The 27299-nt window shown below is 38.8% G+C and overlaps 1 protein-coding gene across 1 annotated transcript in view; it reads left to right on the top strand.

Moving 5' to 3' along the window:
* The window catches only part of MDN1 (midasin AAA ATPase 1), a 140194-nt gene that overhangs the window by 52426 nt on the left and 60469 nt on the right, over positions 1–27299 (top strand). The window contains 21 exon segments of the mRNA XM_032484597.1: positions 659–800; positions 2113–2247; positions 2330–2468; positions 2742–2880; positions 3188–3318; positions 5443–5587; positions 7389–7518; positions 11359–11577; positions 12244–12441; positions 13847–13872; positions 13874–14056; positions 14739–14861; positions 16178–16375; positions 17428–17535; positions 17907–18095; positions 20436–20525; positions 20626–20889; positions 21040–21301; positions 24538–24697; positions 25599–25715; positions 26641–26849. Of these exon segments, the coding sequence (XP_032340488.1) occupies positions 659–800; positions 2113–2247; positions 2330–2468; positions 2742–2880; positions 3188–3318; positions 5443–5587; positions 7389–7518; positions 11359–11577; positions 12244–12441; positions 13847–13872; positions 13874–14056; positions 14739–14861; positions 16178–16375; positions 17428–17535; positions 17907–18095; positions 20436–20525; positions 20626–20889; positions 21040–21301; positions 24538–24697; positions 25599–25715; positions 26641–26849 (3307 nt within the window).

The raw sequence follows: 27299 nt of genomic DNA, 5'->3' as shown, positions 1-27299 counted from the left end.
TTTTTTAAATGGATATAATCCTTGAATGGATATAACTAAAGATCCTTTTTGTGTGGCTTTCTCTTGTCAGCTTTACAAAGTTGCCTTTTTGTTTTGTTTTGTTTTGTTTCAAAGAACATCCCATTTATTTTATAGGGTTAAGAGTGGTTTTTTTTGTTTGTTTTATTTTATAATCAGAATAGTAGACTATTAAATTACTTTCTAGAAAGTTAGTAACAGTTGCCACTCTGGCTACTGTGGTCCCACACTATGGGATTAATTTTCCTGTGTGTTTGCCACTATTTGTGTTATTATTCTTAATCTTTAGAGTTTATGAGATGAAATTCCATTATTTGTTTATATTCTTATACATGAATTTGATTGTCTTCAAATGATTGCTATCCATTTACATTTTTAAAAAATTAGAGGAATTATTTTGATGGGAACTTAAATTTGTTAGGAATTTTTTTTTTTAAATTTTTTTCTTTTCTGAGGGGGAGGTAATTAGGTCCATTGCATTGCATTACACTCCATGTACTAGGAATTGAACCCAGGGCCTCATGCATGCTAAGCTCACACTCTACCTGAACTATACCCTCCCACAGTGTGTTAGGAGTTTTGTCTGAGTTGTACTGTAAGCTTTCCATTGCCCTGTTCATTTGTTTTGCTGCTTTAACAGTCCTATCGCAGAGGTTCTTCAGTGTTTGCTGGAAAGCAGGGCTTCATCACCCTCCGTGATCTGTTTCGATGGGCTGAGCGGTACAGATTGGCCGAACAGACAGAGAAGGAGTATGACTGGCTGCAGCACTTAGCTGACGATGGTACGCTCTCAGCAGATGCTCTCAAACCGTGAACTTGTAGATAGCAAACTGTTTCGTTAAAACAAATCTTGCCCAAGTTGTGGTCAGGATATACATTTTACCAGATGTTGCAGAAACAGAGCCTTTCTTCCTTAAATCCTGACTACTTTTGTAAGTGGTCCTGTTTCTGCAGGGACTCTGTACTGGTATGTTTTGGTTGCTAAGGTTCTTCTCACTGTTAGCTTCAGTGGGGAGTCAGGATATGGACATAACTAACGCCTTTAAGAGTTTAGGCAGGTGGTTGGTGGTATCTTTGTGGACCATTTATCTGTAGTGTGGTGGCTGGATAGTCATGCTTGTGCCTTAGAGACGTACCAAAGCCTGACATGTTGGATAATTTCAGAGTCCTGAGAGAAGGCAGTTATGCCATCTCAGACTCAGGTGTGGTCATTTTTAATCCATGGGAAGAACTTATATGTTCCTCTCCATGATAGGATAGAAAGCCTTTCAGAATATTTGATTTGAAAACTGTTGATGAGTCATTAATAAGGTGGTTAATAAGCATGGGAAGGAAATAAAACTAACCCATGAGAGTTGTATTTTCTCTTCTTTATTGGTAAAGAATAGACATAGATAGGAACACCTTTTTTTTAATTGAACTATAACCTACATAAAGTGCGTGAAGTACTCTGTTATTTCATGTACAGCTTGATGTATTTTTACATATGTATGAACCCACTTAAGTCACCACCGAGGCTAAGATTTAGGATATTTTTAACACCTCAGAAGATTTCTTCATGGCTTTTGCCAGTCGTAACTCCTGGAGGTAACCACTGCTCTGACATCTGTCACCACTGACGGATTCTGTCTGAGCTTGAGCTTCATCTAAATAGTGTCATGTAGTGTGTACTCTTGGGTCTAGCTTCTTTTCACACAGCCTAATGTGAGATTCAGCCATGCTGTTGTGTACATCAGGACTTCATTCTTTTTAAATTATTATTGTGTTGTAACTGATTGTATGGGGATACCGTACTATGTTTATCCATTCTCTTGTTGACGGACATTTGGATCATTGCCACTTTTTAGCCGTGAGAAACAAAGCTGCTCTGAACATCCCTGAATGTCTTTTTGTGCACACATGTTCCTTTTTGTGCTGCTGGGGCATAGGAAAAATGTATATAATTTGTTGTGGGAGGTTCTCCTGGTTTTCTAAAGCAGCTCTTCGCATTTCCCATTCATCAGCAGTTAATGAGAATTGCCATTGCTCCATAGTCTTACGTCCCTTGGTATTGACACCTGATCTGATGGTTCCTTTTTTTTTTTTTTTTTTAAGGTTTTATGCTTCTGGCAGGTCGAGTCAGGAAGCAGGAGGAGGTTGATGTGATTCAAGAAGTCCTTGAAAAACACTTCAAGAAAAAGTTATGTCCTCAATCCCTCTTCTCCAAAGAAAATGTCCTAAAATTGCTGAGTAAGTAGGCCATGATATCGAGAGGAGAACAAGTTGAGTTCTACTCGTATTAGAACCTAAATATGTACTCTGCCTTTGATAGGTAAACTGTCTACTCATTTACCCACATTGGAGTCTAAGTTCAGCCACATCGTGTGGACTGAGGGCATGCGGAGACTGGCGATGCTAGTGGGAAGGGCATTGGAATTTGGAGAACCGGTGCTGCTGGTTGGAGATACTGGGTAAAACTGGGTGAAAGTAATTCATTTTGAGGGTTCAGTTCAATTCCATAGAGTTAATGCAGCAGGTGCGATTCTGGATAAGAAACATGATAGGGTGCTGGTGTTTTGGGGAAGGGTCCCCTGAGCCAGGGGAGCAGAGGCCCTTGTTGGGCCAGCAGTTTCTGTGGCTACACTGAGGCTCTCACCAGGGCTCCCCTCTTTTGCTGATGGGATGTTTGTGGGGCATGTATTTGGAATTCATGCTCCTTGCTAATCTGTGTGTATCTCTAACAGGTGTGGGAAAACCACTATCTGTCAGGTGTTTGCAGCCTTGGCAAATCAGAAATTGTACTCAGTCAACTGCCACTTACACATGGAGACATCAGACTTCCTGGGGGGGCTGCGACCGGTGAGACAGAAGCCAAATGACAAGGTTTGTCCAGGAGCAAATGATGTGTTTGTTCAATTAAAGAACTGCAGTTGGTTCTGTGTGTGTTACCTGTGGGATTTTGTTCACGGTGGGGTATATGATCCCAGCTTTGATATATGTCTTCTGATTTTCACTGGTCTGCAAGGGGCTTCCACAAGCACTCTGTTATGCAAGATCTGGCCCTTGTTCCTGGACCTTTATTTTCTGTAGAGCGACCCGTTCCCCCAAGCAGACACCTGCTAGCTACATGTGTATTGTCTAGTGGAGCCACCTGCTCTTTAACTTCACCCACTTATTTTCCAAATTGTAGGAAGAAATTGACACATCAAGACTCTTTGAGTGGCATGATGGACCTCTGGTTCTGGCCATGAAGGAGGACGGCTTTTTCCTCTTGGATGAAATCTCACTGGCTGATGACTCTGTCCTGGAAAGACTCAACAGGTACATGGGTGTAAGAGGTTTGCCTTGTGTTTGATGCTTTTGCTGGTCTGGATTTCATAGATACTAATTCTTGCGACAGTAATGTTTTTCACAATTGCATAGTACATGTTTGAAAATGGTGATGAGCTACTGCTTTTTCTGGCTGTACCACTCTCTGTCTCCTTTAAGAGACCTAGTTTTTCTGATTTGCCGTCAATAATCAGAAAGATGGGACTGTAGGATGATTGGCCTAAAACAAATCAGCCCAAGTTAAATTCTTTTTTAAGGCAAATTATGTGGCTGTTATCTTAATTATTCCCAAAGAACTAAAATCAAAATCCTAGATGTTACGGCTGTAAGGCCTCTCAAAACTTCACACCAGGACTCTGACCCTCTGCCCCAGACTCGACTGGCATTGTGGCCGCCCCGTCTCATACTTGTGTTGGATTTGAGAGCCTGTGCTTAAGTAAGAAATCAGGCCTCACTGGAGGCATTCAAACAAAAGTTGTACGGCTGTTATTTTAGAACAGAAAGGAAACTCATGCGTCAGAGAAGGTGACTAATGAATGTACCAAAAGAATATGGTTGCACAATACTGAAATTTGGTCAGATAAAACAGTTTAAGGAATTTCTTGAAACCTACAGTAAATTTACAGAAATCTGCTTTTTCGACTATGAAAGACTTTACGATAAGAGAAATAAAACCTGAAGAGACCAGATGTTCAGAACATTGCTTCCAGAAATATTTTTAGATGATACAAAGAATATCCATGAGATTTCAGAAATAGTCCTATTCAGCAGAATGAAGCTCTAAAACCCAAGGCAGGATTCCTTGGTCAACCACATAAAGAAGTCCTGATGGATGGACTTTCTGATGGATGGGGAAAGAGTGCCAACAGCTGTTGCATGGGAAATGAGGGTTCACCTCACAGAGTCCCCCAAAAGCAGTAGTTACTGTGTGAAACCAACCATCTGTCATAACTGTTGGGCAAATAAAAAGCACTGGAGAAACAGAATGACTATTTACCAGGAATAATCGAAATAGAAGATTTTACTGTGCAAGGAAAATAGTAAGATGCAGGGTTTGTTGAGTTTGTTGAGACTAAGTGGCTTGGTCATCTGATTAGAAAAATAAACCATTGTTTCTCCACTTACGACTGGTAATTTTAAAGCAAAATACATTACAATCGTGAGATAGAAAAAATTTTATCACGAAAAGTAAAATAAATGGAACTAAAACCAAAAAAAAGCAAAAAACCTCAAATCACTGTGAATTTTGATCAACACCTATCTCTTTATTGAGGTATAATTTGCATATTATGAAATGTATCTGTCTTAAACGTGTAATTCAGAAGTTTTAGTAAATGTACTGAGTTTTATGACTGCTACAGTCCAGTTTCCATCATCCCAGTAGTATCCATCCTGTGCATTGATTTGGTTTTGGTGGAGGGGGATTAGGTTTACTTATTTATTCATTCATTTTAATGGAGGTGCTGGGGATTGAACCTAGGACTTCGTGCATGCTAAGCATGTACTCTACCGCTGAGCTATACCCTCCCCCCTCCTTCTGTGCATTTACAGTTTATCTTTGATGCCACCTCCTATCTTTGATGCCTGAGTAGTCCAGGCAACTACTCATCTACTTTCTGTCTGTACGAATTTGTCTTTTTAGGGCATTTCATATAGATGGTCTGTTCTCTGACTTTGCATCGGTGTTTTGAGGTCCATCCATACGTGGTATAGCCTATATCATTAGTGTGTACCTTTTTATTCCTAATGATATTTCATTGTGTGGATAACACCATATTTTTTATCCATTCATCTCTTGGTAGTATTTGGGTTGTTTCTGTATTTGTGAATAATGCTGCCATGAACATTTGCATGTAAGGTATCCATTTCTTAAAACAAATATCTTAATAAGGCATAAGTGGAAAAAAGGAATTCTGTTTCCTTTGGTCAGAACTGTTGTTCCATTACACAGGAATTGGGTCATTCTGAAGTTCGTGGTAGGAAACCATTAACTAAAATGAGAGCTCAACACCGGAGTAGCTTTTTGTTTTTTTTTTCTTTTTCAAGAACACCGAAGACTGCAAAACAGAATACATAAGCCTCTTCTAATGTTACAGTCTTCAATTTTTCTTTTAGTGTCCTTGAAGTGGAAAGGTCTCTGTTACTAGCTGAAAAAGGCAACATAGAGGACAAAGATAATGAAGTGGAGCTGTTGACTGCTGGGAGAAAATTCCGTATCTTGGCAACCATGAACCCTGGGGGTGACTTTGGGAAAAAAGAGGTAAAACTGTCTCCTTGAAGCATAATTTTCTACTTTTTAATCTCAGCTAACTGGCACCCATAAATACAGTATATAAAAATGCATCTGGAATTTTATGTTGGGTAAAGCAGAGTAAAAGATAAGAATCCAGAAAAATATTTTAGAGTCATCATAAGGTTGAAAAATAATTCTAACAGATAAAACATTTCTTTATTTGATGTCTTTTTTATGTGCCTGAAATTTCATTCTTTCAATCACTTTGCCTGGCTTTTTACATTTGTTACCATAATATTCTCATGAGAGCTCTGCATGGAAGTTATTATCATACTGGTTTTGTGAATGAGAATAGTTAAGCAAATTTATTCTCAAGCTCTGCTTCTAGAGTCTACCCTCATAAACATGAGCATGGAGATACGAATTTATTTTAAGGTGACAGAGAAGCAATCACAGTCAGGATCCTTTTCTGGTTTGCTGGTGGAGCATATCCATTCTCCTAGGGGTCTATGTGGGCCACCCTCAGACTGTTGGTAAATGGCAGGGTGAGGGCGATTTTTTCTGTTCAGAGGGTGGTGTGAGGATCCAGCCAGCATGGGACAGCCCAAACTCCATGGCTTCCAGGCTCGTGAAGCTCTTGGTGGGGAAGTCTGTGCTGTATGTGGGACCCTCCTCTGTCAGAGTTAGGTAAAGGGTACAGTGGTAGTAGGTCAGGATGATGAGAAGAAACTGGTTGATCAGGAATGAAAGCAGTTAAGATTCTTGGTAACTTGGTGGGTACCTGAAATGTGAAAATGATATTTGGGGCCTGCTTATTATTAGTACCATAAGAGGAAGGATGTTCATTGTGCTCCGAGAAATGTGCTGAAGAGAAGAAATAAAATATCTTACAGTTTCAAACAGAGTATGAAAATGGGCTCCTTGGCAAGTGGAAATAACACAGAAAGGTCTCATTTCAAGGTTGTATATGTTAACTTGCCTGTTAGGTTAGCTTATTTTTTTTTTTTCAGTCAAAGATTGCCAGCTTTTACCTAAGGAAAGCTACCTTTTGGGTTTGTGTGCCTTGCTGCAGAGTAAGTAGGCTCCTGGAACCAGAGGCCCTACTTGGCCAAGATGGTGCTGAGCAGCAGGTGCACATCCTCAGGGTCTTCACTGAGCGGCTTCTGAGTCCAGGCATTGTTCTTGGTCCTGCTGTGCTAGATCAGGTAGATGAAGGATGGAGTTGATCTGACCAGTAAAAGGAAATCGATGATGAACTTTTGTGAATGGGGGTTATCTGACCTAGGGGGAAAGGTAAGAGGAATTCAGACTGAGGACGAAGGCCCTGAAACTGGAGGGACTAAACAGTCCTTTCCCATACAGGACCTAAATTATATATACCTCTTTATACGTTCACTCCCTTTGAGCCATGTCAGAGTTTTCTCCATCTACTTTAGACAGCTCTTCCCTATGGGATGGTAACGTTTACTTTCTCTAAGCCACCGGTTAAGTAGCTGAAGGTAAAGTAAGGGAAGGCCTTTGCTCAGGGGAGAGTATTCTGGCTTGAGAGTCATCCACTGCACCACTTACTCTATAAGACCTTGAAGTTCTGTACCATGATTATAAAGAAAGTGACAGTAATACCAGCTGGGAGTAGTGGAGATTAGGGAGATGACATAAGGAAGGAGCCAGGACAAATAGGGGTTTGACAAATTACATATAGTAGTAAAGATAATAAAAAGAAGCATCTGGTACTTGCCAGATTCACAGCTAACGTTCTTTCAAAGGATTTGTTTTCTAGCTTTCCTCACAGGTATTAAATTCACATTAGAGTTTGTGTTCTTCCTAGCTATCTCCTGCCTTAAGAAACCGTTTTACAGAAATTTGGTGTCCTCAAAGCACAAGCCGTGAAGATTTAATTCAGATTATCAGCCGCAATCTTCGCCCAGGATTGTCTCTGGGCAGAACAGATCATAGAGGTGAGAGTTTTCAGGAGGTGGTGGTGGTAATGGGACGGGGGAGGTGTGTGTTGGAGTGAGGGGGCTAGGACATTAGTTGTATGTGTACGTGGTGTGTTATAAGGGGAAATGGGAACAAAACACATGTAAAGAGAATGTCATACTGGCCTGTTACCTTCCATTAAACCACCCCTGTCTTCACATTGACTCTTTCATTGGGTTATTAAATTTTAGCTTTTTAGATTGTTTCACTTGTTGGCCATCTTTATAGATAGATATATTTATTGGTTAAAGGAAAATGTGGTTTAAGTTTTAATCATTACCATTTTTAGAAAATGTTTATAGAATTTTAAATACATTTCTTTAGTAGTCAACTAATTTATTATTTCACTTTTTTATTTTTTTATTTAAAGATTTTTTATTATGAAAAGTTTCAAACATAAGGAAAGTAGAATAGTATTTTAAAAACTCCCATATACTTATAACCTAGATTTAACAATTCTTAAAATATCCAGTAAGATCCAAAACATTATTAAATGGTTCTTTTTTTTTTTAATTGAACCTAAATTTCCTTGATATATACATATTCTTGGCATTGAATGGGCTAAATTTAGGACCTAGATCTGGTTCTAAGTCTTAATACAAGCCTTAATCCTAGTTGGTTTGCGGATCATATAAAGAATATAAAAGAATGTGCTTTTTTGAGATTGGGGTTCATGGATATGTTCAGCTTTTTAAAGGCACACTGAAGCACGGCTTCAGAAATAATAGGTAGGATAGCTGTGGGGAGCAGGTGCCTGGAATCCAGCCTCACCTGTGGTATGTTAGGAAAGATCAGCCCCTTGGTTATCTGAACAAAGACTTCCCTTTAAGAAGGGCCCTCACTGAACTTCAGCATTCACAGGTGTTGTCTGAACAGCTGGAGTTCCCCAGACCCCAGCAATATCACAGTCACTCAGTGGCACAGAATTGACTAAGCCTTTGGTTCCCAAGCTCATCTGGAGAACATGTTTAATTACAGCTTGCTGGGCCCCAAACCCAGGGTTTCTAATTCATTCGGTCTGGGGAAGGGCATGAGAATTTGCCTTTCTAACGGGTTCCTAGGTGGTCCGGTAGTAGTGATCCACAGCCTGCATGCAGAACCTCTGACTTACCTTAGTTGTGTGCAATTATGGTGAAAATTCGAGTAAAAAGAAAAGGAGAAAATAGAAATTGTTAAGCTGGCAAGGTTTGTCTTTTGGCTCTGGGTGGGGATTGGTCTCCCAAGGAAGTAACCACCTATGTATGGGCTGCTGACTTTTCTAAGGTGTTTGGATTGTGATAAGAATGGCAGAGCATGCAACTGCCCTTAGGCTGCCATGTTTGCTGCGTCATCAGTGTGCTTCATGTTTCATTGAATGAACGATTTCTCCATGGGTTGTAAGCACTGGGGCCCCTCGGACTTACCTCTGAGCCTTAACTACTTGTCCTTAAGAAGCCTGTTTACTCCAGTGTTTTCTAGGCCATGTGGCAGCAGACGTCCCTGGGGAGGCATTAGAGACCCCGAGGGAGCATGGAGAGTGGGGAGAAGTGGCTTAATACTTTTTATCAGTTTTATCATTTGGAAATGGACCAGGTTGGCACAGCATGAAAACATTTTTTAAATTGTGAAATACAAAACAGGAAACTTGACATAGCTTTCCTCCCGATTTTCTCTAAAGACGTATATGATTTATTGAATTTAACATTTCAGCTATTATGAATTCTAAATTCATAAATACCTATTTAGAATACTTAAGATACTACTTCATTGTCATAATCATAAATACTACTATGAGTACTCCTTACTTTCTCTATTATTTTTGGTTCTATAGTAGTATTATCCATACATTGATAATATAACAAAAAAGATTCTGTAATTAAATCTTCTGTATTTGATGTATTGATGAAATTGATTTTTTTAAAAAAATTGACCTACGAAGGGCATGTGGGCTGCTTTTTCCATTCTCAAACTCTTATAGACCAGTATTTCTCAAAGCATTCTCTGTTCATTAAAATGACATAGTCACAGTTTTTCCAGAGTTGTAGGGATTTTTGGGGAGGTGTTTTTAGTTTTTGTTTTTTGTTTTGTTTTTGTTTGTTTGCTTTTTCTTTTAGTTTTTAAACAAGGAATTTAGTTAATTTTATTTACTAAAAGAAATAAAAGATGCTCCTAACCTAAAGTATAACCCGATCATTTACTTTCTCTATAAAGAAACACAAATTGGATTTTTTTTTAATATAAAAAGGGCAATACAAAACCCACAGAAAGATAAACTCTTCTGTTGACTGGCTCTACACAGATTTCCCTAGTTATTCATTGATTTTGGTAGATCTCCTTCGCCCACCGCGAGCTTGACATTACAATTTGGCATCTCAGAAGCACACTCATCACAGAGTTGAGTTGTATTTCTAAAAGGAATACAACTTAAAAGGAAGGAAGGAACTTCCTAGCTCCCGTTGATCGTGGCCAGATTGCTCTCTAGAAAATCGGTTCCATTCACAGTGCTACCAGCAACTTCGTAAATGTACCTGCCCAGCACAGTGCTTCCAATGTGGAGTTTTCATTTTTTAAAATATAACGAAACCTGTTACTTTCAATTCTGAAATTTCATTTCCTTTAATTACTAGTGACATGGAATATTCTGTGTGGTTTATTTAAAAGTAACTTTCGTATACTGCTATTCATTTATTTTTGGATAATATTCTTTAATACGTTTATCACATAGGTTTCTCTGTTCAGATACCTTTAATACCTATTAATATAATTAATTAATGTTAAAAAATATATGAACCCATCCCATCTGCTTAATTGCTGACGATCTGTGTCTTCAATGGTTTCTTTAATTCTTCTTTCTTAAGGGATGAGTTATTCAATTTTCATTAAGTCCTTGATTTACCTCAGCTTTATTCCACTCTGAAATGTGCATCCAAGTTCCCATATTTAATATCCAGTTATTGAAACAGCATTTAACTTCTTTCCCCAGTGTTACTAGGCTTTCCCCCATGAGTTGTCATTATAAGTTCTTAAGATTTGTGGGAGGTTTTTGGTAATTAGTATTTTTCTTCTAACCAATTTGCAATGTAGCCTGAAGGCTGTGACTGTAGAGTCTGCTTTATATTACAGCATTGCCGAGTCCTCCTTTTCATATTTTCCTTTTAAAAAACATTCTTTGGTATTCATACTTTTTAGATAAATGTTTACTATTGACTTCAGAAGTTATGTACAGTGATCTAAATTCAATTGGCATTACTTTGAATCTCTATGCATTACTTAAGTATTTTATATGAAATTATGAAAATTAGAATAGTCATTTAACTTGAATCATGATATGTAATTTGTGAATCCTCTAATTTGCTGAATTGTGATGGATGAATAGATGGACAAAACAAACAAAAAACCCTGGGCCAAAAGCCACTGAAAATGTGACAGTCCCCATTCCAGTGAATCAGTTTAAAATATGATTTGTATATTTTCTAAAATTGTATCTGAACATGAACCAAATGAATACTTTTTTTCTTTGAGAGTTTTCAGGGCATCTTCTTAGCCATTAATTCTCAAGTTTTCTTTCTGCTTTTCTTGTTTGTGTGTTTGGGTTTTTGTTTTGTTTTGTTTTTGTTTTTTGGTAGGGGTAGAATGCTGTTCATGAATCCTATGGGAAAGTGATTAAAGCTGTGGACCTCGTTTTCTTAGAAAAAGTTATTAATGTACATTTATAAAAATTTGCATATAATCTCATGGAACATAGACTCCCTTTAGAGACTATCTGTGGCCCCCAGGTTGCAAACCCCCATTCTGGAGTCTTCCTAAATAGCAAATACTTTTACTTCCTTATGTCTTAGGGGCTGACATAGCTGAGGTGATGCTGGATTTCATTGACTGGCTGACCCACCAGGAGTTTGGCCGAAGATGTGTGGTCAGTATCAGAGATATCCTGTCCTGGGTTAACTTCATGAACACAATGGGGGAGGAAGCTGCTTTGAAAAGGCCAGAGACCATCTCCACTGTGACGTCTTTTGTCCACGCCGCATGCCTGGTGTACATAGATGGAATAGGTTCAGGTATGTTGTCTGTTACAGATGAGAATAAGGGTTAGAGTGTAGGGGACTACGAAATGGAGCAAGACCTCTGATCTAGACTCCTCATAGAATCACTTTAACATTTCTAAGACTCATAGAGGCTCTCCTTTTCTTTTACCCTTTTTAAGAGGTGATGGGTATAAAAGATATGCCAAAGCTTTTCATTGCTAATAGACCAAGCAAGGACTTAGTAAATGTGAAGTCGTGATTACTATAGAGGGAAGATTGGTGGGGATGTCTTTGCTCCTGAAGAACCAGACATTTCTTACCACGAATGGTCATTTAGAGTTCCTTTAGTTCTTTTAAGTTTACTGTAAGTTTTATTAAATTCAGTATTTAAGTTGTATTTTTCAGCCATGAAAGTAGAAATACAAACCCACATGATTGAAAGTACCACTGTTGGTTACTCTTTTCTCCAGGCTGATGTATCATGGCGTGACTGGAGTGCTGCTGCTGAGTTGGTGATCTGGCAATTGTGGGAAAGGGGAGTTAGACCTCTTCTTAGGACTGCTTACACTAGCAGTCATATTTTGGCTGTAATTCAGCCAGGCCTCCATTTTGCAAGGAGCCTACTGTAGAGTTCCTGCTGAATGGTTGTGAAGCTTGGTGCCATGCTGTTGTGTGATGGACTGATCCTCTTTCTTTTAGGGGTAACTTCCTCTGGGTTTGGTACAGCACTTTTGGCTCGCAAAGAATGTCTGAAATTCCTAATCAAGAAACTTTCCAAGGTAGTCCGACTTACAGAATGTCAGAAAAATGAATTGAAGATTTATGACAGACTCAAAGCCAAAGAATTCACTGGGATAGATAACCTTTGGGGAATTCATCCATTTTTTATACCAAGGGGTAAGAATGGTTTTAAATAGATGAAGATTCTCGTCTTGTGGTTCACAGATAATTGATTTTTATTGTGACTTTAATTTTAGTATATCATGATTATTTTTGAACTAATTATCTGAATTAGAATCTGACTTGGCATAATCATAATTATGTGAGTGGTTAAAAATATATAACTGACATGTAAAATAGGAGAAAATATAGTCTTTAAGATATGAATAAATTATCCTATAAAAATGCATTTACTTGCCTATTCTTGGATGCTCAAAATAAGAGCTTTCCTGTAGTGATAATTCAGCCCATAATGTTTCAACTATAGAACCTCATCACCTTTAAACAGAACCCTTGAGAGCAGGTATTATGTCATTCATCTTCCTGTCCCTGGTATCTGCCTCATAACCTTGCAGTCATAGGTGTTCAGAAAATGTCTATTAATTGAGTGAATGGATGAACAAATGAGTGATTAAGTGGGAAATGCAGGTGGGTTTAAGTTCTATTCTTTGCTCTCATTCTAACTAGGTTGCCTCTGTCAAATATTTCAGTGAAGTAGTTGTATTAGATACCTTTCTGAGGCACTCTGGATTTCTCAGATTGTTGCTTTTCTAGCAAGGTCATCTGTTTCTTGTCCCTTCCTTCCTCTCTGGTTAATAATTGTTAAGTGCCTGAAATGTATAGAGATATAGTGGCAGTTACCGGGGATTCAGTGTACCAAGCTGGCTCAGGTCCCTGGCTGAATGGAACATTGCCCCTTTCCCTCTGCCTCTCCCTCTTCAGCGGTACTATCTCCATCCCTGATGGGGTCCCCACGATCTCACCATTAGATCCCATCATGGTAGTATGCAGTTCTTGTGTGGGAGCTGTGTGCCAGTAGCCTGGCTTTGGGGTGGTCCTTGCTTCCATAGCTGAGGTAATAAATATTTCCCTAGCCCTATGTGACTGTTATTAGTCCTGCACTTCAGCTCCATTATGGGTTAAGGATGCACCCTGGATTGTCTTGGTGGCCTAAAACCTTTGGATGAAATTGTTTATATGGTATCATTTGCTCTGTATGCCTAGTTTCCACGTAAGTTTTAGGAAAATACAAGTACAAGGTAAATTGTGCAAGTTCATGCAATAATTGCCAGTGTAGGTTGTGAAAGGAAAGACATGCGTGCAATTCTGACCTATGTGTATTTATATAGATATAGCTTTAGGTGGAGTGGACATAGTTGAAGAAAATATGCTGCTGGCTGTTCCTGGAAAGCATTTTATGGGCCCAAAAGCGAGGAAATAGTGAAACAGGGCTAAGTGTTTTCATCACTGATGGCACTTCATCGACAGTGTACTTGGTGGATTCTTAAAATCTTGAGTTGATATATATGTACTGATTTTGTGATGTCCAGCTTATATGTGGTTTTTCTTTTCCCCACTTAAGGACCTGTCCTGCACAGGAATAATATTCGCTGACTATGCACTCAGCGCAGGCACCACAGCTTTGAATGCCCAGAGGCTTTTAAGAGCTACCAAACTGAACAAACCTATCCTCCTGGAGGGCTCCCCTGGTGTGGGCAAGACGAGCTTGGTGGGAGCATTAGCAAAGGCTTCAGGCAACACCCTTGTCCGAATCAACTTGTCAGAGCAGACGGTAAGCTTAGTCACACTACAGCTGATGGAGATGGGTATAGGGAGTAACTTGTTTTTTGTCTACTTACAGTTTTCTAGTCAGAAAGAGTTATGACGTTGTCAATGTCTCAAATATTTCATGGCGGTAAAGGCCGCAGCTTCGTGACCTTCCAAACTAATTCTCCTCCTGGGTTCATTAATAGATCACATCTGTAGTAGTGTTCTCTCTGGATGCTTTGTACTAATTCTCTTTTGAGAGAGAATTACCCACTTGAGTATTTATTGTAATACAGCCCCTCTTTATTTTTATATTAGTGATAAAATGACCTTTAAACAATCTCATGAAAAAAATGGGACAGAGATGACAAATTGAATGATACTCTCCTGGGTTGGGGTGTGGAAGCAGGGCAGGGGGCTAGTTTTTTTTTAAGCTCACTAATTAATTTCCAAATACAGCCGAAGTTGAGAACGATTGACAGTGCTCCAGCTCCAGTTGATAAGTGCTTAGGGTATTGTGATGAGAAGATGCTTGGGGCATGTCTGGGCTCCTGGTAAAGAGTCCCGGGGTTGATTAGTTCTGTATTGGGTATAAGAATAAAAAATGGCACAAGGCCCAGTATTTTTTATTTTAGAGTTAAGGTCTTGAGATCTAGTTAGTTTTTTATGTAATGTTGGCTTTTCCCCATTTCTACCCACTCTGAAAGGACATCGCAGACCTGTTTGGAGCAGATCTACCTGTCGAAGGTGGCAAGGGAGGAGAGTTTGCCTGGCGCGACGGCCCCTTGCTGGCAGCCCTGAAGGCAGGCCACTGGGTTGTGTTGGATGAGGTGAGAGGAAGGCCTGTCTTGCCAACCACAGGATCCTGAGTGTGAGGAGAGGTCATACTTTGTGTATGCCCTTCGAGGGCATTTTGCAATGCATGATCATGCTGTTGGCTAGTAAGGGCAAATTCTCAATGAAAAGAATCCTCCATGGTTTCTTTCAGGAGTAAGAAAAGTCACTTGTCAGAAAGCACATCCAGAAGCCTCCTGCCTGTCTTGAGGAGACATGAAAGAGAAGGAGGGGGTTTTTTTGTTTGTATTTTTCCCCTCAGATTTTTTTTTTTTTTTAAAGATGTGTGATAGAATAATCATTACAGGAAAAAAAGAAGGCCTCATTTCAAAGCTTAAGACTACTACTGACCATGCTTGTATTTTGTGAAAACGCATATAAGGACCACAGGCGTTCTGGCCTTGCGGTCCCACTGAGGTTGCTTTTAGGACTTGACCCCTATGGAAATACATTGCAGAGTTTGTGCTTTGAGTGCTTCTGTAAACATAACACTTGAAATTCTGTTATAATCTGGTGGTTGTTTTTTTGGTTGGTTGGTTGGTTGGTTTTTTGGTGTTTTTGTTTTTTGGTTGTGTGGTTTTTTTTGGTTTTTTGGCCCATTTATGTTTTAGTGATTAGCATTTCACAGTCGAATTTTTCCATATTACGTAGAAAACAACCAGAATTCACATCTTTGAGCTTTGAATCCAGCATCTGAAGACCTCTATTCAGCTCTTTTCATTTCTGGCACAAAAACTCCTCGTATTTGTTCCTGTTGTTCACAAAACTATTGGTGTAGTTAGCTGTGTAGGTCCGCTTTATGTAGTTTATATCATGACTTTGAAACCTGTTTAGAGATTTTATTCATCATTTGAACTGGGAAAGATATTTACTCAAGTAAGTATGTAACGAACTATCTTACCTTATCTTTACAAATCCCAGAGTGAAAATGAGATGTCTGGTATTGGCAAGTTTTTTTTTTTTTTTTGGTAACCTGTAATTTAAAAAGTATTCCAATATAGTTACAGATAACAGATACAGTTTAATTTTTGAGAATATTTTAACTGCTTTTTAAAAAATTTAATCTGAATACTCAGTTTACTTAAAAAATTATATTGCTATTTTATACACCCCAGATTTCTCCAACATATATGTGTGAAAGTAATGGGATGAATACATATGAGCTCAGCTTAAGAAACAGAATGTTACCAATGTTGTTTGAACTCCCTCCCCTTGAAGATAAGACTGCCTTTTGTGCCTGTTATTCCTTTGCTTTTTGCTATAGTTATAGTGATACAGAACATATAATAAATATATACACTTTCTTCTCTAGCTGAACCTGGCTTCTCAGTCAGTCTTGGAAGGACTCAATGCTTGTTTTGACCACCGAGGAGAAATCTATGTTCCTGAGTTAGGAATGAGCTTTCAAGTGCAGCATGAAAAGACGAAGATTTTTGGGTGTCAAAATCCTTTTAGACAAGGAGGTGGGAGGAAGGGCTTGCCCAGGTCTTTCCTAAACAGATTCACTCAGGTAAGGTTTGCTGTTGCCCCAGAAACCATAGGTGGTGTCAGGGCATAGTAATACTTCTGGTACACAGCTGTTAGGATGCCCACTAGGAGAATGGGAGAGTCTCAGTTTAACAATCTGCTTCTCAATTTCATGTCTTTATACAAAGGTACCAATGTGACTGATTCCCATCGTCACTTCTCTTCTGGTGTGAATCCTTTGTCTTAGGTCTCAGAGGACCTAATGTGTTACCAGCTGGGGGAAAGTAAGATCATCACAACTTGAGGATTCTATTTCTATGCTTAGGGACAAAAGTCAATCTTTGACCTTTTCAAGGGTCTATGTGATCTGTTAGAACATTAAAAAATTATCTTACAACGATAATCATGCATTTTAATCTAAGAAAAGTGAAAAAGTACAGAAAAGTACCATGAAGTAGAAAAAATCCAGTATTCTTCACACCAAAGTGAATCACTGTTAACATTCAGTATCTTTTCTTATTACCTTAATTCTTATTTGCAGCAGCAGGGGTTTTCTACATCTTTTTTCAAAGTTTGGCTAATCTGGTGGCTTGAAAATGCCTCATAATAGACATCAGCTTTCCTTAATGTCCCTGTTCTTTGATAATTAAGAATTTACTGATTATCTTTTATGAAGTTTATGAAAAATTTCAAACATACTGAAAAGTTGATCAGATTTTATACTGAATACTCATACCTATAGCTCAGAATTTTGAGAGCACTTTATATAGGGTAGTATATAGGAAATTATAGTATATAGGCATTTAAAATTACAAATATACTTCAAAAAATTAATTGCATGTATCTTTCTCTAATTCACTATAGAATGGAGCTAACATGAAAGCCCTCTGCCCTATATTTCAAAGATTTTATGCGATTCTGTATCCTAAAAATGCAAGAAATTTCCATAACTGAAAGTTATATATACATATATTACTGAAGTGTTGTTACTTTAGTATTAAATAAAAATTTTACATAATAAGTCATGGTAGTAACTTCTGGTGTTTGGTAAAGAGAAACAATGGCATTTTTTCATGTTATTTTTGGATTCTCTAGGTCTTTGTGGATCCCCTCACAGTAATTGACATGGAGTTTATTGCTAGTACTCTGTTTCCAGCAATTGACAAAAATATTGTTAAAAAAATGGTTGCTTTCAACAACCAAGTAAGTACCTACTTATATTAATTGTTCTTTATTTTTCTGGCTCTATTTGAATCATCGTTTTCTCAACACGGGATACTACCAAATTACCAGTCTATAGCTAAGATAAATCATGTAGAATTCTAAAAGTTTCTAGTTGGAAGATAAGTTACTTATTTGAGGGTTGCAATAATTCAGTTCTGTTGTGTGTATCATTTTTAATGCTTGCAGGTTATTCCTGGCATTGAGAAGTCTGGGTTGAGAGAAAAATATATTTGAATCAAGCCTGTTAAATCTCTGTTTCAGATTATGTATGTGTTTGTAATACATTGATAGTACTTAATGCAGGGCCTAGCAGTGGGACATATTTCCCAGTAAGGGTGTTTTCTTTTCAGATTGATCATGAAGTGACTGTCGAGAAGAAATGGGGGCAAACAGGAGGACCCTGGGAATTCAACCTCCGAGACCTTTTCCGCTGGTGTCAGTTGATGCTAGTTGACCAGTCCCCTGGGTGTTATGATCCTGGGCAGCATGTGTTTTTGGTCTATGGCGAAAGAATGAGAACCAGGGAAGATAAAGAAAAGGTGAGCTTCACACTTGTTCTTTTTGTGTTTCTTTCCATCTTAAAGTTGATACCTTCTTGAGGGAGAGAAGGGTCATACTCATTAACAATAAAGCTGCTTGGAAATTTAGAAGTTTACGGGAAGAGACTAACCAGTCACCTGTCTCAGAGTCTCATAGTATAGTTTGCTTTGGAGGACACAATTTGCTTATCCATCTAAATCCCCTTGACTGCAGACCTTCTTTAAACAGTATTGCCCTCCAGTAAGAAAACCTCGGTCTAAATCACCTTTCCAGGAACAAAGGCAAGAAGCAGGAGGAGACAGGTGATAACCAGTAGAAGAGGAGGGTTTTCTACTTTGTAATAAATGTCAAATTACAAAGTCTTTTATCTAGAAATTATCAATAGATACAGAGAAGGGGATTTTTCTGTATCTAAATGGAACTAAAAATATCCCCTCGTAAGTAGAAAACAACACCAGAATTCCCAGCTTAGTAAACTGTAATAATGCACACATTTTGCTATGTGGTATTTAAAGTCCAGTTAATGGAAACCTCACAACAGCTGCAGGTGGGAGGTGCTGCCATGACCTCTTACAGATGAAGAACCAAGGCTCAGTCATAGAGTCTCAATATAGTAGTGGCAGAGCCAGCTCTCCACCCCTTTCCACTGTGTCTGCTGTTCCTTCTATTATATCACAGTTGTTTACGAACAAAGTAATTTACAGATCCATGTGAGTTAGAAACGGTAACCTCCTTACTGAAAATGTGAAGATGTGGCTGCCCTGAGCACATGTGGCTTTCACACACTTTTATTCTGCTGCCGAGAGCACAGATCCCTTTTTTACATGGTATCCAGAATCTAGCCCAGCATTAGCTCATTTATTATGTATGGGTCGCTTTCAGTCCTTATATTAGTACAAAGTTTTCAGCTAGTTTTTTGGGTTTGTTGTTGTTGTTGTTGTTGTTTTGTTTTTTTTTTTAGTATTTTAATTTCTTCATCTACTTAGTAGTTACAGTATATTAATTGTGGCCAGACACTGGCCAGTGTTGGGTAATTGATGTCCGTCAGATGGTGGGTCACTGTAGGGTGTGGAAGATTTCCATCACTCCTCCAATTCAGTTGTTGTATTTGACCAGATAGATGTATTCTGAGAGGGGGCGGGGGGTGTTAAGTAATAACAGAAGGAGGAAGACTGTAGAAGTGTTTGTAATTTTAACTCTGGTAGAATATCAAGGAGAGATGATACACTTCACAATAGAATGACAGCTAGCTCACCCTCCCAACAAAGAGCTGAGGACAGAGGAGGCTGGCAGCAGCTAGTGAAAGACATGGTTCTCTCTGAGCAGCACTCATTAAAGCATTCACTTTGACAAAAAAGAAAAAAAAAAAGAAAGGTAGAATAAAAGGTCAGAAGTCACCTGGACCCAGGAGTGGGTAATGGGAGCATTTTTCTCCTGTGTTGCTTTTAGTCTCTTATTCAGTGTTTGCCACTCATGATTTATCTTTATTGTTTTTGTTTTCTGACTTCAGTCCAGGGTACATTGATCATTATGAGCATTGCTACTTTGTTAGAAACGCACAACTTGTAAATATTTTGGGTGGCAGGAATCTTTTCCCCTGCTACGGGCTAAGTTTCTTACACATCCTTATTTTTCCCCTTCTCCAATTTCTCTTAAATTTTAAAAGAAATTCAAAAAAGAAATACAGTTTTTAACAGTATTCCTGCTAAGGAAGGGATAACTGAATGTTAATAATCAGAGAAATAACTTTGGTTATCCTATGTACATAAATATTTACAAAGATGATGTGGTGATTTTGGAGTGATAGAGGCTTAGATTTAAAATCAGTTACCAGCCATGAACAAATCAAATTCTTGTGAATCCTGTTATCCATATCTATAAATAGAAATACCTATTTTGCAAGGCTATTAGGGTGAGAAATGATCTATTAAAGCACCCAATATAATGTTTGGCACATGGTCATTGTTCTTCATAAACTTCATGTTTCTCTTCTACCTTCTTTAGGTGGTATCTTGAATGATGAAAGAAAATTCATTTTTCATCCCAAGATTTGCCACTACTTATGGCTTTATTTTAATTTATGGTACACTTGCTGGACTCTTAAACAGTTTGAAATTATGTGATTACTCTTTTCTTGGGCTTTAGTTTGCTTTCATTCTGAAAAATTAGATGTAATCTGTCTTTTTTATAAGCAAATTGAAAAGAGTAAGGAAATTGTGACGAGTGTTCTCAGAATTTTGTGACTCGTATTGCTGTGTTTTCTAGAAAACTCATTCTTGAAGTTTTGGCTCAGAATTTGGTGGACTGATTTGTGTTTTGATTGTATCACCTTCCTTTAGATCATTGCTGTATTCAAGGATGTGTTTGGTTCAAATTTGAACCCATACATGGGAACCAGACTATTTCACATCACTCCCTGTGATGTTCAGGTGAGGAGGGCAGAATAATCCTCTTTCATTATCTTCTATGGCTTCTTCTGCTCCCACTCCCAGGCACACTTGTGAACTGTCATTGGTATGTCTTTTTCAGCTGGGCTACTCAGTGCTTTCCCGCGGCAACTATGTCCCTCCGCCGACCCACCGTCCCCTGTTGCTCCTGCACCAGTCTTTACAGTCTCTGGAGTCAATTATGAAGTGTGTACAAATGAGCTGGATGGTCATCCTTGTGGGCCCAGCCTCAGTGGGCAAGACCAGCTTGGTTCAGCTCCTGGCACACCTTACTGGTCACACGTTAAAGATCATGGCCATGAACAGTGCAATGGACACCACGGAGCTTCTGGGTGGATTCGAGCAGGTAACTGATCTGCCTTCACATTTTCAGACAGAACACAGTAAACTTTGTGGTCTGATCGATGGTCTTCTATGTTGGTGGTAGCTAAAGGTAGCAGTGTTCTTTGATTCTGGCCATTGGCTCTAATGAGTTCATGTGCTCTGGAAATTGCAGGTGGATCTTATACGGCCATGGAGGCAGCTCCTCGAGAAGGTGGAGGGCACTGTAAGGGCACTGTTAAGAGACAGCCTCCTCGTCAGTGCTGACGATGCAGAAGTAGTGTTGCGAGCCTGGAGCCATTTCTTCCTGACATATAAGCCCAAGTGTCTTGGAGAAGGTGGTAAAGGTGTCACGATGGAGATTGTCAACAAGCTCGAAGCAGTGTTACTGCTTATGCAGAGACTCAACAATAAAATCAGTTCATACTCCAAGGCAGGTATGTGTGTTTGGGTGTGTGTACCAGACACTTACCATTGTCATATAATGTCCATCTTCAGGTAATATACTTGTAAATGTAATGACCATAATTTTTAAATTAGTTTAATGATTATAAACAATCAAAATTTGTAAATTTTTGTCATAGAAAGTAAAAAGCTAATGTAAAGTTGTCAGGTAGGGAGAGGGTATAGCTCAGTGGTAGAACACGTGCTTAGCATGAAAGAGGTCCTGGGTTCAATCCCTGGTACCTCCATTAAAAAAAAAACTAATAATAAATAAATAAATAGACCTAATACCCCCCCATAAAGCATTCAGAATTGGTATCCTAAAGAAAAGAAACAGAAAAGAAAATGGTTACTGAGTTTGATGGTTTATTTTGTGTCACCAGCTACAATGATTTGCATATAAAGCTGGTTTTATTTTTTGCTGGCCTATTTTTAAACTTATTAATAATTTTTAAAGAAATTGAGCATTTTAAACTGAAGAATAGAAGTCTACACTGATAAGATGTCTTTATTCATTTTGTATAGAAGGTGGAAGAAATTCCTCAGTTAACATGGAAACATGGATGCTCTCATCTTGTGATACAGCTTTCTGGCTGATGATGAGCATGCCTTTAGGGGAGAATTGATTAAAGGTTAAGGCCTGTCACTAAAATTGTCATTCTTTATTTCTAAAGCCTACTTGTAACTGGTTATTCCTTCGGAATCCTTAGTTATTCCTTAGGAATAGTTGATTCCTTAGTGGGGAAGAAATGAGACTCCCCTCTTCCAGCTGTGTTAATGTTGTGTCCATGACCGTAGGTGGGATAATTTACTTTCTCAAGCAAGAGAATGATTTCATGGTTGATTTGATCTGTCATTTTCCAATTCAGTCTCACCATTTGAATTTGAAATTCTTTACTCATTCATTCAAATTAATTATTAGATGTACTTAATGGAGTCATACATCACTTTAGATATTTTTTAAAGATAGGTATTATAAAACTCACCATTGAGAGATGAATTCCTATCAAGTAATGAGTACTATAGTAAATATATTTACTTCTAACCCTCACAGCAACACTGTATTACAAAGAGAGATTAACCCCATTTTATACATGAGGAAATGGATGCCCATAGAGTTTAAATAACCTGCCCAGTGTCTTATAGTTACCAAATAGTTAGACTAGGTTTTGGCTCTATCCTCTCTGACTCCGAAGCCTTGAACCTGGTGTGTGTGTATTTCTTTCACCAGTCTGTTAAAATTTAAATATCTAGGGCAAGTTCTCACAGCTCATTCTCAATATTGCTTTTTATTTAGGATTGACTTTCATTTTGAGTAAATTTCTTGGGATATTAATAGTATAAAAAAAAAACTTGGGTCTGAAACAATTTGTCTACTACTATTTTCTTTTTCTTTTTTGGTGGGGAGGGTAATTAGGTTTATTTGTTTATTTATTTTTAGAGGAGATAATAGAGATTGAACCCAGTAGCTCATGCATACTAAGCATGCGCTCTACTACTTGAGCTGTGCCCTCCTCTACTACTGTTTTGTTTTTGGTTAAAAATATCTTTTCTTCTTTTTAGTTATTTATTTATTTTAGTGCTCCTATGATAAACATTTATGACTTTTAAAATATGTTTTAGTTGGTTCATGTTGTATTTTAAATCCTTGTACATATTGAGCATATTTATAATAGCTTTATTAACATAAAAATGTAGCACTTAGCAACTCAGGCAAGAAAATATATCTAGTAATTTTAATTAGGTACTGGGCATTTTGGATTTAAGTTGGTGAGTGGTGTATTTTGCTTTTTGGAGTCTTTTTGTTTGTTTGTTTTTTGGTGAGAGGAGGCAATTGAGTTGCTTATGGATCATTTTTATCTTGACAAGCTTGCTCTTAAGCTGTTTAAGGTCAGGTCTAGAGTAATCTTTACTCCAGGGCTAAATTAGCCCCACTATTGAGGCGTGGCCCTGTCATATTTAAACTGAATATCCTGTGTATTCCATGGAGTCTTTTTGCTTTGACTGGTGGGAACTGGAGTTTTACTCAGTCCTGGGTGAACTCCGAGAATTGTTCAGCTCATAGCTCCCCAGTAATTATCCCCTTTCCTTGGAATTTTTTGCTTATGCTTGTAAAGCTTTAGCCTTTACATACATATGTAGATTATTATCGCGCCAAAGACTCCAGGAGCCCTTATCTAGATTTCTGGATCTCTTTCTGAGTAGCTTGCTCCCCCTTTTTTCTCTTTCTCTCTCACTCTCTCCCCCTTTCCCCCTCTCCCCTCCTCTCACTCCCTTCCTTTTTTTTTTTTAAATGGAGGTAATGGGGATTGAACTCAGGGCCCTGTGCGTGCTAAGCATGCACTCTGCCACTGAACCATACTATACCCCCACCCCAAGTAACTTTTTTGTTCTGAGTGCTTTGCCCCTCATTCTAGTTGTTTCAGTCTTCCTGAATTCCAGCCTGTCTCCTCAAGTCAGGGAGGCCTTGGGATCTGTTTGAGTTCCGCCTCCCTGCTTTGCAATCCAGAAATTGCTTCCAGGCAGAAAGCCAGGGCAATTATAGGGCCTCTTTCCCTCAGGTGCCACAGTCCTGTGCTATCTTTTGTTCAGTGTCTGAAAGCAGTTGTTTCATATATTTTACCAGTTTTCTAATTGTTAACACTGGAATGTTAAGTCTAAAATAAACCTTGTTATTCCTTCATGGCTAGAAATAGAAATCCAACATGTATTACCTTGTGATATGAAAAAGGGTCATGAAACAATTTCTAACAAGAAAGATCAATTGAAAAATTTCTGGGAAAGGGCTATATAAACTATAAAGCACTAAACAAATAAATACCAGTTGTTACTATATATGCCGTGGTCGTTATGAAGAAGCCCAGTGTAATGACATTGATTACATTTTGCCAGCTCACAGCACTTTCATGCAGCCTAAGTGCACTAATATGTGCGAGACATCATCCTTCTGCCATTTGAGAAACTGTGATGCATAAAGATCCATCCCCCCTGAGTCAGCTCTATGTAGCCATTCATTCAGAAAGCCATGAGGAAGTATTTTCTGTCTCCAAACCTAATTTCTTACTCGTTTAGACAAAAACAACAACAAAAAAATCCTGTTTACTGGAGGATTTAAATAACCAGGCCAGAAGTTCCCAGCATTCTTTTTAAAAATTCAAGTTTTGGGGGTTGTTTTGTTTGCTTTTGATTACCCTGGTTTGAATTTAAATGTTGTGCTGTGACATTTCAGAGTTTGCCAAACTCGTGGAAGAATTCCGAAGTTTCGGGGTGAAGCTTGTGCAGTCAGCCAGTGGCCGCAGCCATGGCACGTTCGAATGGGTTGACAGCATGCTGGTTCGGGCCCTGAAGTCTGGAGATTGGCTTTTGATGGACAATGTTAACTTCTGCAAGTAAGGACCTTGAATTCAGTCAGGAGTGGGCCTGACTGAAATTTGGGATATGCTTATCAAAGTAGAAACCCAGGTGGAAGCTCTGGTATTTTTAATTAACCATTTTCTTAACTAGAAACACATCCTCAGCTATATCTGCCAAAGAGCCAGATCTTTTTGTGGGCTTTTTTTTTAATTTTTTTTTTTTTTGTAGGGGGAGGTTCAGCTATATTCTGTAGAGAACAATGGTATTTGATCATTAGCTGCAAGATTTTAGTCCCATCTCATAGTTTTGAGCTGAACTGAAGGCTAACAAAATTGCATTACTTTCCCAGCCAAAATCCTTTGACTTATACCTTTTTATTCAACATGAGAAATCTTCCTTTTGTTAGGATCATTCTTGAGTACAGATTTTTGAGATAGAGGGTCTGACACAGGGCAGACGTTCAGTAAATGTGCATTCATTTTGTATCACTTGAGTCTAAAGTAAGGAAAAGGGCAGGCATGAAACTACTGTACCTATACAGTGAGCATTGATACAGGTCAGGTGGTGAGTTTGTCTACCTGGAGCATTTTTCAAAATGTTCTGAGTTAAAATCCAGTTAAATTTAAATGGATTCAGTAATGTTGGGAGGTGGGGGAGAGAAGAAGGGAAAGAGAAAACAGTTTTAGTTCAGAGAACTTTCTGTCATTTTCCTTAATGTATTTATCCAACAAACATTTTGTGTATTTACCATGTATGAATCTCTGGACTGTGCCTTGGGGAGTGAAAAGGGGAACTGATGGGGAAAGAGATCACAGTTCTGTATGGAAGTGTGATCTGTGCTGAACGGAAGACATGGGTCAGGAGCAGTGGAAGGCCTGTGCTTGGAACGTGGAGTCACTGCAGCTCGTCATCTGGTCTTGGATTCTCTCTGTGCAGCCCATCGGTGCTGGATCGTTTGAACGCTTTGCTTGAACCTGGAGGTGTCCTCACTATTAGTGAGAGAGGAATGATTGATGGATCCACTCCCACCATAACACCAAATCCAAATTTCAGGTATTTATGCCTCTTAAGTTTCTGCCCAAGAATCTGACAGCTTTAATATCAGAGGTGGACACTGAGTATGGCCGTCTTATATACCATATTTGTACACAGTCATGAGCATGTTTATCCATCCATTCATTGATTTTGGTTAACAAATACTGAGGCTCTGCTGTTTTCTAGGTGCTGGAAGGCTCTTGGGCACAGCAGTAAATAAGAAAGATGAAACTCTGCCTTGGGTTGGTGGTGAAGGGTGGAAGCAGGGATACCAGTTTCAAGCCTTTTGCAGCAGTTCAGACAAGATAGCTTAGAGCAGTCAGGTCAGTGGGACTTGCTGATGGCCTTGCAGATTGAGAAAAAGAGAAAGCAAGGATGGCATCTAAGTTTTTGGCTTGAGTACTTGGGTAAATGGGATGCCATTCATTGAGAAAGGGAAGACTGGCAAAGGAGCAGATTTGGTGTGGGACAGGCCAGCAGGTATCAGCTGTTTAGTTTTGAAGGCAAGTGTGAGATGTCAGGTAGCCAGGTGGAGAAGTTGATGGATAGTGAACTTATGACACTAAGTGTTTTGGAGAATACACTGTTCCCTTTTCTGCTTTCTGTAGGTGAGTTAGAATGATGAATTAGCACTGCCTGATTTGGGGGATAATCTGAAAGTAAGAATTTTAGTTCTCAGTACTAAAGGAGCACTGGATATACAATACTTAGTTCCTTAAGAAAGTAGGTCTAGGGAAACTGACTTGCTGTATTGATGCATTTTGGAACTGGAGAGCAGAATACAGTTGAAAGTAGCGTTTGTGAGTTGAGTTAGTGGTGTCTCCTTTAATCTCCCTGAGAATGAGTGAGCCACATGAGATCTGCCCTCACCAGTTGTTGCTGAGCTGCACCATTATTTGCACTGAGGTTTTAATTTTTTTCCTTTGAATTGCTATACTCCTAGGCTTTTTCTCTCAATGGATCCTGTTCATGGAGAAATATCTCGAGCTATGAGGAATCGTGGACTTGAAATCTACATTCCAGGAGAAGGAGACAGGAGCATCCCAGATGCCCTGGATTTGAAAGTTCTACTGCACAGCCTTGGGTTGGTGGGGGACAGCGTGTGTGACACCCTCTTGGCTTTGCACACAGAGACCCGAAGTGCTGTTGTAGGTAAGGTGCTTGACTTCTAGACTTCTGCAGCGTTTTATTCCTCTGGAAATTCATGTTACTCCATTTGACTGCTAGCCTAGGAGTCCTTACATTTAGCATACATAGAAATAGAAATTACCAAGAAAGCCTGTAAAAACATGTGCTGGTACCCTTCTTCCCCCCAAGAGATAGGGTTCAGCAGATCTGAGTGAGGCACAGGAGTCAGTATGTTAAAAAAAGCTTCCTTGGTAATTCTGATGCATGTAATCAGAGGCCCACACTCCGAGGAATACTGTTTTTGGCACTGAGATTGGTGCAACTTGTCCCACATGTCTTCAGGGTCATCACTGAATGTCCTGAAAGTTGAATAAAGAGGGAACTTTGAATTGTTGAAAACAGACAGGTGTTCTTCTTCTAAATGTCCAAATATACAAGGAAGCAGTAATAAGTAGCAATAATAATAATGAAAAA

This window comes from Camelus ferus, chromosome 8 (genome assembly GCF_009834535.1).
Source record: "Camelus ferus isolate YT-003-E chromosome 8, BCGSAC_Cfer_1.0, whole genome shotgun sequence".
NCBI lineage: Eukaryota > Metazoa > Chordata > Mammalia > Artiodactyla > Camelidae > Camelus > Camelus ferus.
The sequence above is the reverse complement of the archived record's forward strand: the minus strand, read 5'-3'. Positions and strand labels throughout refer to the sequence as shown.